Genomic DNA, 12,624 nt, shown 5'->3' on the forward strand with positions numbered 1-12,624 from the left:
GTTATACCTCTTTTTAATGGGATAGTTTACTATAGCCAGTTTTCAGTAGTTAAGTAACTCAGCCAGGGACTCTCTAAGTGTAGTTCCCCGTAGGATTGTGTTACAAACTCTCATTTAGCTCATGAGAAGGGTGACTGCCCGGCACTTGGGAGGGTGGCTGGGACTCCTGTTCATAACAGGAGGCTGCAACTGTCGCTGACATCTCGAGAGGGATGCAGATCCGTGCGCCACTGGCCTTCTCCTTGTCCTTCCCCAGTCTCCTGCTGCTTCTGCCTCCTTTGGGATGGGCCCTCAGTGCCTGGAGTACCAGCCACTCGTCACCAGGGAACAAGGGCCTCTCCCTCTTCACCACACCAGTCCACACCCGGCGACGGTCTGTGCAGGTGCCACCCTGCCTCCTTGGGTAGAATGGCCCCTGTGAGAGGGGCTTTGGTGGGAGCAGGTCCTGGAGGACCATCCCCGGGCTGAGGTGTCTGTCAGTCTCCAGCACAGAGCTTATGGCGAGTGCAGGCACTGGACACCTGATCTCTCTCCCTGGGGCATCCCTTCGCCTCCCTGCCTCCTTCTGATGGAGAACAAATACTAGGACTTGGTCAAGCTGTGGGCCCACCCTCTGGGCCAGCCAAGGAAGGCAGCACAGCTGCCTAAGGGGAGGAATCGCCAAGTCCAGCCTGGTCACTAATTACAGTGTACGCCAGGTATTCAGCTGAAGCTGCCTGGAAACAGCACAATGGCTCTGTTTTTGTCAGACGTTTTTGTTCTGTGTGTTTTCAGTCCAGTCAGGATTTTCTAGGGATACCTTTGCCATGATTCTCTCTTTTCTCAGCCCTACCTGGGCAGTGTACATCCGCGCGGCGTTGTGGCTGCTCTCTCACCCAGTCAGCCTGAACAGGCCAAGGCCCTTGGCCAGTTTGCATCAGGGCAGGGGGAACCGGTGAGGATGCAGGGGGGCCGGTGGCCGGGTCTGGGATGGCCACAGGTGATAGAGCCTGTAAGCTGGGCCAGAAGGTGCAGGAGGACAGGAGGGCACAACCCTGGGGCAGCCTACTTTCAGAACAAGTACCCATAGCCCGCGGAAGATTCTGGAAGGAGCCACCTTTCAAGTCCTGCCCCTCCGGGAGATGGTTTCTGCCTCCTGGAGTCAAGGCTGAGCCTGGTCGAGATCACACAGGCTGTGTGCTTGGGCAAGGTGAGGACAGAGCCATGGGGACCCGGCCGAACCCCCTGTGCCCTGTGAAGTACAATGTATACAGCACTGTATAATATTTATAAATATTTATAAATATATATATATTTAGTACATACACTCCCCCCAGTAGAACCACTCCCTTCCTTGTCCTCCAAGTGAGGCAGTTCACCCAGAGTCTATGTTTTGTCCCCACCAGCCCAATCCTCATCTCATTGGAGGCTTGTCTGTTTGCCAAAGTCCAAGCCTGTTTTCCCTCAGAAACCAGGGCTGTGTCCTTCATGATGTGCATGGGAGCGGAAGCACTAATGTATTTTCTCAGGTTCACATATCGTGTCCTGCACGGAATGGCCAAGTGAACCTGTGGCCACTGACCAGCCCACAGGAACCTGTGTTGCTAATTAACCAAACCACTTAGACAGCAGTACTCCAGCCCCGAATCAGTGTGCTGGGCAGGCTCAGGCCCCCTGACCAGGTCTGGCCAGCTTTCACCTGTTTGTCCAGAAGGAATGTGGCACTGCCTGTGTCCCAGTCCACAGGTCTGAGGTGCATGGGGTGGGGTGCTGGAAACCATGTGCTCTTTCTGGAACCCCATTGTAACAGTGGGAAATTGTAACCTACCCCACCATTCTTTTAACATTGTTTCTGTACGTGCTGACTCTGACTAATATGTAGCTTGTAGATGAACAGCATGTTTGTATAAGAAACTTCAAAAGATTACTCACTCCAGCCTTCAGGCATCCTAGCTCCAGGAGATTTGCTGACCTTCAGCCGTGGCCCCAGAATGACTAAACCAGGATGGTACACCCGGGACTATCACTTGCCTTACCAGAATGGACTGCTCATCTTCACATAGAGAACTTTGGAACCCCTCCCTTGATCTCTTTGCTCTGTTCCCACCTCCCTCCTTATAAAAACCTCTGCCTGCACTGAGAGGGGGAGATGGGCTTTGAGACATGAGTCCCCCATCTTCCCGGTGGCCAGCACTTGAAAATAAGCCACTCTCCTTTATGTCAGCACCTGCCTCTTGAGTGTTGGCTTTTGCAGCAGGAGGCAGCTGGACCTGCTGTTTGGTTCCACCATAAGATACAGTTGTTTTAGTCCATGATTTGTAGTGGAAGCCATCCTGGAAACAGAATATGCCTGCGGAGCCGGGTGCGATGTAAATGCCACGCCACCCAACTGTGCAGACTTTCTCATATTTTCAGTCTCTGCGCCTGCTCACTTTGTCTGCAGCATAAGCACCAGCCAGTGACTTATGGGAACAAGTAGTAAACTCTCCAGTAACTTGATTTCTCTGCAAATTGAGAAGAGAGGGCCAGCTGTCAATTTTAACAGCAGAGCAGGTATGCTGAGTTCCCAGCCAGCAGTGAGGGCAGCCTTTGGGGCAGCTTGAAGGGTGTAGGAAGGGGGGTCACACCTTGGGAACAGGAGGGAAGTGTCACCTACAGACTTGTACCTTCTTTTCCCTCTGCAGCAGACTTGTAAAATAATCACAAAGATTGGGAAAGGACATGTTTTAAACTAAGTGTTAAAAATAAAGGAAAGGCTATAAACTTATAAGATTAAGTTAAAGAGGGACTTAGAGAAAGTTGTGTGTTCTCTGTGAATATTGGGAAATAAAGTATTTCTGGAATTAATGCTCCAGGCTTTTACTGCACGATGTGAAATAGACTGTTACTGTAGACTCAGCATAGGAGAGACTCTTATAAGAGCCAGAATCAGTTTGTCTGAGTAGGACACAATAGAGACCAGGAACACATCAAACTGGCTCTATTAGCAGATTAATAAAATAGAAGAATATCTGTCAACATAGGCTGAAAAGTTGTGGAAGGCACACATAATGTTAACAATGAGACTGTAGATCAGGACTGATGTCAAGTCACAACGAATGTCACAGGCAGCTTCCTTCAATTATTCCAAAGTTACGCGCACTGGGAAGTTTAGTCGGGGAGGAAAAGTCCGAGGACTCTCAGAGATTTCCCCATTGACAAAAGCACTGAAAGGAATCAAGAAAAAAGAGAAATCTTGATAAACATGAGCCTTAGAAACATTGAAACAGCGGTCAGAAATCTCTGTAGAAATTTCTCTTAAAGAGGCAGCTGGCTGGCATCCTAACATCATTCCCACAGGATCCACCCGCGGGAGGCAGCACAGGAGGGGACCGAGGGTCAGGATCACCTAGGATCCGGCGGTGACTCAGTCTCAGCGGCATGGTCACAAACAGAGGCAGGGATTCCTGTTAAAAAAGAGACCATAGGTGTTGCTTCCCAGCACTCTCGCCAGTTTTAATATGAGACAAGCTGCGAGCACAGTTTTAATATGAGATGGTGAGTGAGGGCAGGCACGTGGTTCCCCACTGGAGACAGGGAGACCTGTGATGAAGTCCAGCACCTGGTCACGATGTAAAGCAACACTGAGCTCTCAGAGAGCCAGGAATGGGAAGGTATGTTCTCTCCAGTGAAAGACATCTACTGACAGCCTAGAACCAGCAACCACTTAATCGGAAGCATTGTCGCCAACGTCAGCGGGACAGCAGGTCTGCTGTCGCTGCTTCTGTTCAGCCTCATCCTGAAACACGAGCCTCCAGCTGGGCTGTTGGTACTCCGCTGCTGAAACTGGAGGAGAGAAGGGCCCTTAAACATTGCCATCCCTAGCAAAACGTGGTTATCAGAGCTGCCCTGTGCAACAGGCGGCCAGAGCCACAAGTGGCTTTTGAGCACTTAAGACATGGCGAGTATAAATTGGGATGCCCTGTAAGCATAAAACTCACACTGGATTTCTAAGACATGAAAGATGTATGGACTCTCTCGTAATTTTTGTACTGAATACATGCTGAAGTGATAGATATTTCAGGTACATTGGGTTAATAAACTATTAATTTCATCACCTGTCTTTTTTTTTTAATGTGGCCACTAGAAAATTAAAAATTACACGCATGGCTTGCATTGTATCATGTCGGGCAGTGCTGGTCTTGATAGGGAGCCCAAGGGAATCTGCAGAGGCCGAAGGAAGAGTTAGCACGTGCTCAGCTGCAGGTGACGGAGGCCCAGCAAGGCGCGGCGGAGCGGGGCCGTTCAGGCTCGGTGAGATTGAGACCTCACTGCAGACCTTCTCCTGTCTCCTCTGTCTTCTCTGCATCACACCTACATACTTGAAATGTGTACTATTGCAAATAAACACTGCGTCTATGGATCGTAAAGCCTTTGTAAGTTTTTTATTCTGTCATCCTCTCCTGGTCTGTCTCTGACGGACCATCGGAGTATGGGCTGGTGCAGAGCCAGAGCATCACTCTGTGCATGGAGTACTTGTGTTTTAGTGACAGCCGCTGTCCACCCAGAACTCCCCCGCCTTGACCACTCCACCAAACTCACGTGTCCATCACTCCCACTCCCACCCCAACCCCGTGTTTTCACAGCCCCCTCACTTCCAGGGCCTGCCCTTCTCCATGGAGCCCCCGCCCACCTTCCCGCTGTCCTCCCAGCCAGACCCATGGGGGCACACTCTCTGCTGGGCTCCCACCCTGTGACTTCCTTGGGCTGGAAAGCCCCCCGAATTCCCTGGACTTCCTTGTAGTCCGGTCTTGCCAGCTCCATACCTGCTCTCTTGCCGCTTCGCAGACGGCAGCTTAGTGCCATGAAAGCATCCTCATGTCGCGTAAGGCACAGCTTTGGAGCCACCTGGGAGCATGGGAGTCAGGGCAGAGTGCTCTTGACTCAGGGGGAGAGCTCCCCACCCGATTCCTCGGCCATCCCTCAGGGAAAGCTTCAGGATGGGGTGGGGAGGTGGGGCAGCAGGTCACCCGTGACCCTGCACAGGGTGCCGTTGCTGCTTGTGTTGCCCAGCCATTTGTGAGAGGGCAGCACCCTGGCCAGGGCAGGTCCAGCACCTGCTCCTGGGCGGCTTCCACAGGAGGAGTCCAGAGAAGAGGTTCCCTGGTGACAGTGCTTCTGGAATGACCTCAGTCTGTCTCCCCAGATCGCGGTCATGACGCTGACGCTCTTCCCAGTCCGGCTGCTGCTTGCTGCCTTCATGATGCTGCTCGCCTGGCCCTTCGCACTCATCGCTTCCCTGGGACCCGCAGAGAGGGACCCGGAGCAGCCCCTGGCCTTGTGGCGGAAGTAAGTCCTCGCCTGTGATGCTCTGATGTGGGGAGTCACAGGACCATTTCTTCGTTCTCGCGGCTTCTGTCCACCCAGCGTGGACCAGTCCCTCCTCCCCTTCCTGAGTCAGTGTGCGCCAGGGCTGCGCTCTCTCAGTGGGGACACTGCTGCCCCTGCCACCTCCTTTGAGGCTGACAGCTTACCCCCGGCCACCTCCCTGCCAAGGTCTTCAGCTTCTAGCAGGGTCCTTCGAGCCACATGGCTCCCTTTTCCATGTCCTGAGCACAGAGATCCCTCATTTTCCATGTATCCCAGCCCCGCACATGGCAGCTGACATGTGTTCCACTGGTTGCCCCTGGTCTGGTCTCTGCAGGGTCAAACGTCCCTCCTTGCTTTGTAGACCCAAGTGCTGCCCTGCTTTTACGTACTGAATGTTATAAACCACAGTGCTCTGTAGATGGACCTGTAAACACATCTCAGCTAAAGACCCAGCATGGACCTCAAAAAGTTAAATCAGTCCCTATGTTTTCATGTTTATTTAACTGCCTAAAGCTGTTAATGTCAGAATAGCGTAAGAATTTTGGTATTTTTAGTGTCTTAAGAGATATCATTTCTGTTGAAAACTCAAGTGCTGACAACCCTTCTAAGTCTTGACATCTTCAGTCAGTCATAAGGATCCTTTAATTTCAGTTCATTCAGAAATAGAAACATTACACGCATACAGAGACAGCCAAAGGGCCCACAGGCCAAATCTGGCTGCTACTCATTTTTTTGTAAATAAAGGTTTATTGGGACACAGCCACACCCCCTCACTTATATGTTGTCCAGGCTGTAGTCGTGGAGAGCGGAGCAGTTGTGGCAGAGGCCACGTGGCCCACAAAGCCTAACATATTTGCTACCGAGCCCATACAGGCCAAGTGGGTTAGCTCACCCACTGTTCCCTGGAAGGTGTCTGAGCCACAGGCACACTGATACCCCTGGGAGGATGTGGGAACTGGCCCCCGTCCTGCACGTAGCTTCTCCTGACCCCCATGCACCCTGGTCAGACAGCAGTTACATGCAGGGCAGAGGTTCAAGGGTTTGCCAAGCTCTTGTTGAGCACGCTGTGGCCAGGCTTGAGGATGGTCTAGGGGCCCAGGGGACCCTTCACATTGGGTCTTCATGCCCCCTCCTCATGGTATTTCATTTCTTAGACCGTTCTCGGTTTCAAATGGACGGCCGTCTCCCTTCCTCCCTAGGTTTGAAAGCAGGCTATAGCCCTCTCCCCACTCTGTCCCACGCATGGTGCTTGGCCTGGGGGCGCTGGACAGTCGTTCCCAAATGAATGAGCGAGTGGGAGGGGTGGGTGGGTGGGTGGGTGAGTGAGTGAGGGAGCCAGAGAGAGGGGGCAGCGAACGAAGGAGCTGGTGCTGCTGGACATGGTGGCCAGCGTGGTCCCTGGGGCACTCAGGCAGCGCTGCCGAGTGTCTTCCTTTCGCCTTTTAGGAATTTTAGTTTCCCTTTGAAGATCACATTTTTTGCAAGTGGCTTTTTTTTAATGTTATGACTGTAAAATATAAATTTAGCATCAAATACATAACTGAGGAAAATAAATCTAGACCAAATAGGAATCAGGATTTCCATTTTGGAAGGTTAAGAACCCATAGCTAGAAAGCAGAGATTTTTGTAGCTTTTGACGAATTGCAAGTGATTTGATTAAAAGTTTGGGACTTTAGTAATGGTAGGAGAATGACGCTTCCCAGCTCTTTTTGTTTGAATTCTTATTTCTTCTGCTCTGCTCTTGGGCAGAGCTCCCCCTGCCTCCATCCTCCTCTCCCAGCTGTGGATTCTGTCTTTTCAAAATAGAGGCCCCTGGGCTGGTTTCCATTCCTTAGGCTAACTCCAGGCAGCCTTTCTTGCCTGTGAATAATTCACTTGGCCTCATCCTGAGTGATGAATGGGCCGCAGCAAGCAGCTCCCACAGCCCTGCCTCACAGATGCTTCATGTATACGTCCCATGCATGTGGAGAGCACCACACAGGGAGGCGCAGTGTCTTCAGTTTCATGAGCACTATGGGCATATAAGTCCATGGAGACTGTGTATCATTCTGTGTGTGTACACATATACATGTGTGTATATGTGTGTCTGCATGTGTATTTGCATGCATGTATGTGCATATGTGTATACGTGTGTACAAGAGTTTGCATTGCGCGCATGCATCTGTATGGGTATGTGTGCGTGCATGTGCATGTGCACGTGTATTTCCTAAGCATGTGAGCATGCACGTGTGTGTGTACTTGAGCTGCATGTGTTACCCCATGTTGAAGTCCCATGACACAACCCTCAGTGTCTCCACGCAGCAGTATTATGAGAAAGTCACTAATGCTGAGCCCTGGGCTGCGAGGGCGGTGTTCCAGGGAGAACAAACACTGCACACTGAACTCCTCAGAGGAAAACAAGTGACACAGTGGCCACGTGTGGGACCGGGGGAGTCAAGAGGAAACAAGTTTAAAATAATGGAGCTCGGAGTGTATGCACTTCTGCTCTTAGGCACAACGTGGAATATCTTCGTACAGTCAGTGGGGGAGGTGGGTCCCTTCACACCATGCACAGCTGTTGGCTTCTGAGTAGACTGATGTTAGATTAGGTAGTATTTTTGCTGAATGTAAGTTAGCATCATTCAAAAGTTCCTAAAATAAAAATCTTAGGTTTTTTAATTAAAGGAGGAAGGACACACTCTTGCAAAAGGCAGTCACTCTAAGTTCCTTTCAAAACACACAGTGTTGTGAAAACTGTAGCATCATCTTGCAAAACCTGACCAGCGGACTGACGCCAGAGCCAGGCCAGGCAGACCCACGGTGATGGTCTGTCTCGGTGCTGACCCTTTCAACTCATGTGGGAGAAGGAGTGTGCCTCAGTCCTCTCAGGCAGCCTTAACCAAGTACCACCAGCCTGGAGACTGAACAACAGACATTTATGGCTGGATTCTAGAAGTCAGAGGTCAGGGTGCTGGCACGGTCAGGTCCCTAGTGAGGGCCTTTTCCTGGCTGCAGATGCCACCTTCCGCTATGTCCTCACAGGACAGAGTTCTGATCTCTTTTCCTCTTCTTACAAGGACACTGCTCCTATCAGATTAGAGCCCCTCCCTATGACCACATTTAATCTCATTTCCAAATACATTCATACTGGGAATTAAGGCTTCAACATGGGAGTTTGCGGGACCTGATTCAGTAATGCATGTGGGGACTCTTCTCAGATCTGAGTCCATCTTCATGACAGCTCCTGGTGCCATATGTCCACTGAAGGCTGGAGCCTGGACTTGAACTTATTTTTAGCTTTTCTCTGCTCTCCTGGAAGCCTCCCCCAGCCCAGGGTCTCAGCTGGGGGTTGCCTCAGAGAAGCCCAGCAGCCCCCCAACATGCCCTGCACGCCTGCTGCCCAGAGACCGTCTCTGCCCCAGCCAGCCTGGCCCAGCGTTGAGCTCGGAGCTCCATGCAGCTCCAGGACGTGGCCCGAGACCCATCCTGTTCATCATCAGCTGTCAGTGCTTCACTCTCTAGGGTGGTCCCATCAACTCACAGGCCAGCTGTCCCCTCTCCCTTGGTCTGGGTGTTCCCTTTTATAGCAAAACCACTTGAAACATGCAGGTCAGTGGTCTCCAGGACCATGTGGATCTTAAAGACCCAGGTGGACTGGGCCCTTGCCCCACTCTTCGCATACCTGCATATTAAGGGGCCAACGCCAGGGTTCAGTATCAGGATGCTCCCTCCACCTGGACACACTGTCTCCTCAGTGTCCAGTCATCCCCTCACCACCGTGGCCCTTTCCCTTCTGTGGGCCCCGACTTGTCCTGCTGGCTACATCTACCTGCCCCCCACCTCGGCTGCAGTGAGTCCCCTGTGCTTTCCTGGTAAACTCATCTAGTCCAGGATGTCCATAACTCTCCACAGGCCCACAACTCCCAGGCTCCTTCCTCCATCCCAGACCCCTCCTCAGCCCACCTCAGAGCTTACCTGTGTGTAGGTGGTCTCCAACTCAACACACCCAAGCAGAGCTTCCGGGCTCCCATCTCCCCTCCTGCTCCAGCCACAGCTCCACCTCCATCAATGGGACGTCCTATTGTTCGTGGCCAGGCCAGGCCCAGGAGTTACCGGGATCCTCCCTCTTTCACACATCTCTTTCACACCGTCGGGAAATAGAGTGTCTTCCCTCCAGAATGCACTTGACCCTCCACTGGGTCCCACTGCCTCTGGCCTAAGTGCCAGCGTAGCCTGTCAACTGCTCCCCTGCTTCTCCATTTGAACACAGCAGTCAAGGCTCCTCTACAAATGGAAGTCAGAGCACAGCTCTCCCCTGACTCAGCCCTGCAGGAGCTCTGTGTCTGGGAACCCAAGTAAAACTCTTCTTCCTGTCAGCACCTGCAAGGCCCTCATGATCTACCATCCCTCCCACCTTCCTCCTCCTCCCTGCCTCCTGTCAGCCACATTCCTGTCCCTTCAGCACTCTAATGCAGTCCTGCCCCAGGACCCTTGCACAGGCTTTTCTCGCCCTTTGATATGCTTCACTCAGATATGCAGTGTTAGCTCATAACTGTACATCTGTGCTCAGTAGTTCCCTCTCTGCTGTTCCTGGCCCTCCTGACTTGGCTTTCTTTTTATTTTTACTCTTTCACAGACAATATCTCATTCTAATTTACTCCATAATTTGCTAATTTTTTTAAAACCATTTCCCACCCTAGAGAGTGAACTGCAGATGGTCGGGGGTTTCTGTGTGGGTTCCCTGATGTGCCCTCACGCCTGGCAAAGAGTGGGTGCTCAGAAGACATTGCATGAATGGAGGGAGTAGAGTAGTGAAGGAGAGTGGGAGGTAGAAGGCAAGTTGCCGCCCACCCTTCCAGGTCCCACTCTGCAGTTTCTTGTAGTTTGCTTGTAGTTTATTTCCTGTAGGTACCATGACCCCAAGGAAAGAGCTGTTACTTGGTCTGTTGAGGAAAGACCCCCAACTGCATGGTAGGAGACAGCTCAGTACATTTGTACACAGCCTCACACTGCAGCGCCACCTTGTGGTAGGTTAGAACACACTCCCATCAGGATCACGATCATGGTCCTGAATGTTCCTTTCTCACACCTGTCATTCTCCAAGTTGCGTGCACGTTACCTGACTTTGTGTTTAAATTTCACTTCCTTGTATTTTTTTTTCAGGGTTTTGACCTTTTGTTTCACCTCCTACAAAAGCAGTGAGCCCTGAATGTAGCCTCAGAATGCTCCACCTCATGGTCATGGCTGCTGCCGGGGCCGTGTTCGCGTCCTAGTGTGCATCACTCTGCTCCTGTCTGCTGCCCCCTTGGGCACCATCTACTATTTCCTGGGCTTGTCTCTGTTGGGTTTTTTCCCTAGTTTTTTTGTCCAAGATTTTCTGGAGTATCAAATTCTTTTCTTAGAAGGAGGACATACAAGAGGAACTGAGACGTGTTTTGTGTCTGCAAATGTCTTTGTTCTCCCTGCACAATTGGTGGATAGTTTAGCAATAAAATTAAAGGTTGCAAGTCTTATGTCCTCAGAACTTTGAAGATGTAGGTCTGCTGCCTGTACCACCTACAACGTTGATCCCAGAATAACCTGTTTGGTCCTCGCTGGGAGGTCTTATTTTTTTTGTCCTTGGTTATTTCAACAATTCTTGAAGGGAATTTCTAAGTATGAGATTTTTTTTTTAAAATTCATTCTGCTCAGCACCTTGACAGAACATGAAGATTTATATCTTTATTCAGCTCTGAGAAGCTCTTCTCTTCACACCTTATCGTCTGTCCTCCCCCTTCCCTCCTCTTTTCTGCATGTTCTGGGGGATTCCCTGCTCCTCATTTTCTGGGCTTTCTCATTCATTGCTCATTTCTGCAGTGAGACCATTGATTTCCAACCATGTTTTCATGCTCCCTGCACTTTTCAGAGGGCCTCGTTCGTGGCTTTCTGCAACAATACTGATGACAGTGTGGGTTTTAAGCCATCCCCACTTCCGATCCTGTACTGTGGCTTTCTTCGGCTCCTAGTCTGTCCCCTGTCACATGGCTGGTTCTGCCCATATCTCAGCTGCTAAGGTGTCCACCTGTGTGATGAGTGGATGGTAGAGCAGAAGGTGGAGGCTGCTGCCCTCATGTGGGTAGATCCGTGTCCCAATTCATGTTCCCCTGGAAAAGCCCAGGCACCTTGGGCCTGTCATCGCTGGCTGGGCCTCAGAGTGACCAGTGCTGGGCCCCAGCATCAAGCAGGGAGCAGGGCTGTGCCCTGAGGCCAGCATCCATGTGGCCTTTCTGCATTTTGAGTGTGGATAGAATTCCTCTAAGACCTTTGGAGACTCATCAGGTGAAACTCCTCCACCCCCATGTTTTTGTTGTGTGCTGGTGGGTGTATCTTTCATTGAAAGATTGAGATTTGATCCCCACTTTTTAAAAACAGCTCTCCTCTCCCTTCTGCCTCCGAACCTACCTTCCCAGGATGATTCTTGTTCCCACGGCAGCTTCCCCCATAGCCCTGTTTCTTCCTCCTCGCAGCCTTGTTTCTTCCTCCTTATGCGTCATTGGGCGTCTGTCAGCTTTCATGTCTGTACACGTTGTTACTGTGAACGATAATGTGCATTTAAAATGTGCAATTGGACAAGTAATTAAAAGTGTATGCCTGCACAAGCACACCAGCTCCAGCAGGAAAGCTTCGCGCTCGGTCCTGGCATCTCAGTGCGCGACCTCACAGTCACTGTTTATCATCCAAAGATAGTTCCAGTGGCTGCTCAGGGCCCCCTGCTCTTCTGGCGACTGGTGACCTCAATTCTGGAGTTTTTAAGTCTCTTGGGAGGTCAGTCCCATCAGGTTTGAGGCTCCAGTGTTTCTGCAATGATTTCACCCAGTTTGACCACCCAAGTAAACCAGCGGCCGAGTGAGATGTGGCTCTTTATGAAACTGACTCCTTCTCCCTGTCGACTGGCGTGTGTGCAGCCCTGGTGACTCACTTGCCAGGCCATTTTGCCTACATGTGGCTTTGGTGACATGTTGAATAGCGATCTCGGTCACTGTCAGAGGTTACCATGAAAGGGAATGTACAGATTTAAATGCCTAAATTCTCATATACTTAAAAAAAATAAATAGGAAACAAATTCAGTTCATCTAGGCTGATTTTTACTTTTTCTTCCAAGTTTACTGTTTATCCAATTACATCCAGAAAATGTTCATTTTAATAATATGACATCTGATTCCAGGAACCTCAGACAACCTGTGGGAGATAAGATCGGGGAGTTGGCACTTGCAGCTCTGCCGCTAAGCGTCAGCTGTGGGTCATATTTTAATATGTATATTAGGTGTTTAGATGTTT

The 12,624-nt window shown here is 50.8% G+C and overlaps 1 protein-coding gene across 1 annotated transcript in view; it reads left to right on the forward strand.

Moving 5' to 3' along the window:
- Positions 1 to 12,624, forward strand: part of LPCAT1 (lysophosphatidylcholine acyltransferase 1) — a 43,169-nt gene that overhangs the window by 12,525 nt on the left and 18,020 nt on the right. Inside the window, exon 2 of the mRNA XM_054578349.1 lies at positions 5,165 to 5,307. Coding sequence (XP_054434324.1) covers positions 5,165 to 5,307 — 143 coding nt within the window. The remainder of the gene's footprint in view (positions 1 to 5,164; positions 5,308 to 12,624) is intronic.

Source organism: Pteronotus mesoamericanus, unplaced genomic scaffold (assembly GCF_021234165.1).
Source record: "Pteronotus mesoamericanus isolate MK-2021 breed Mesoamerican mustached bat unplaced genomic scaffold, CSHL_Meso_final contig_50, whole genome shotgun sequence".
NCBI classification, from domain to species: domain Eukaryota; kingdom Metazoa; phylum Chordata; class Mammalia; order Chiroptera; family Mormoopidae; genus Pteronotus; species Pteronotus mesoamericanus.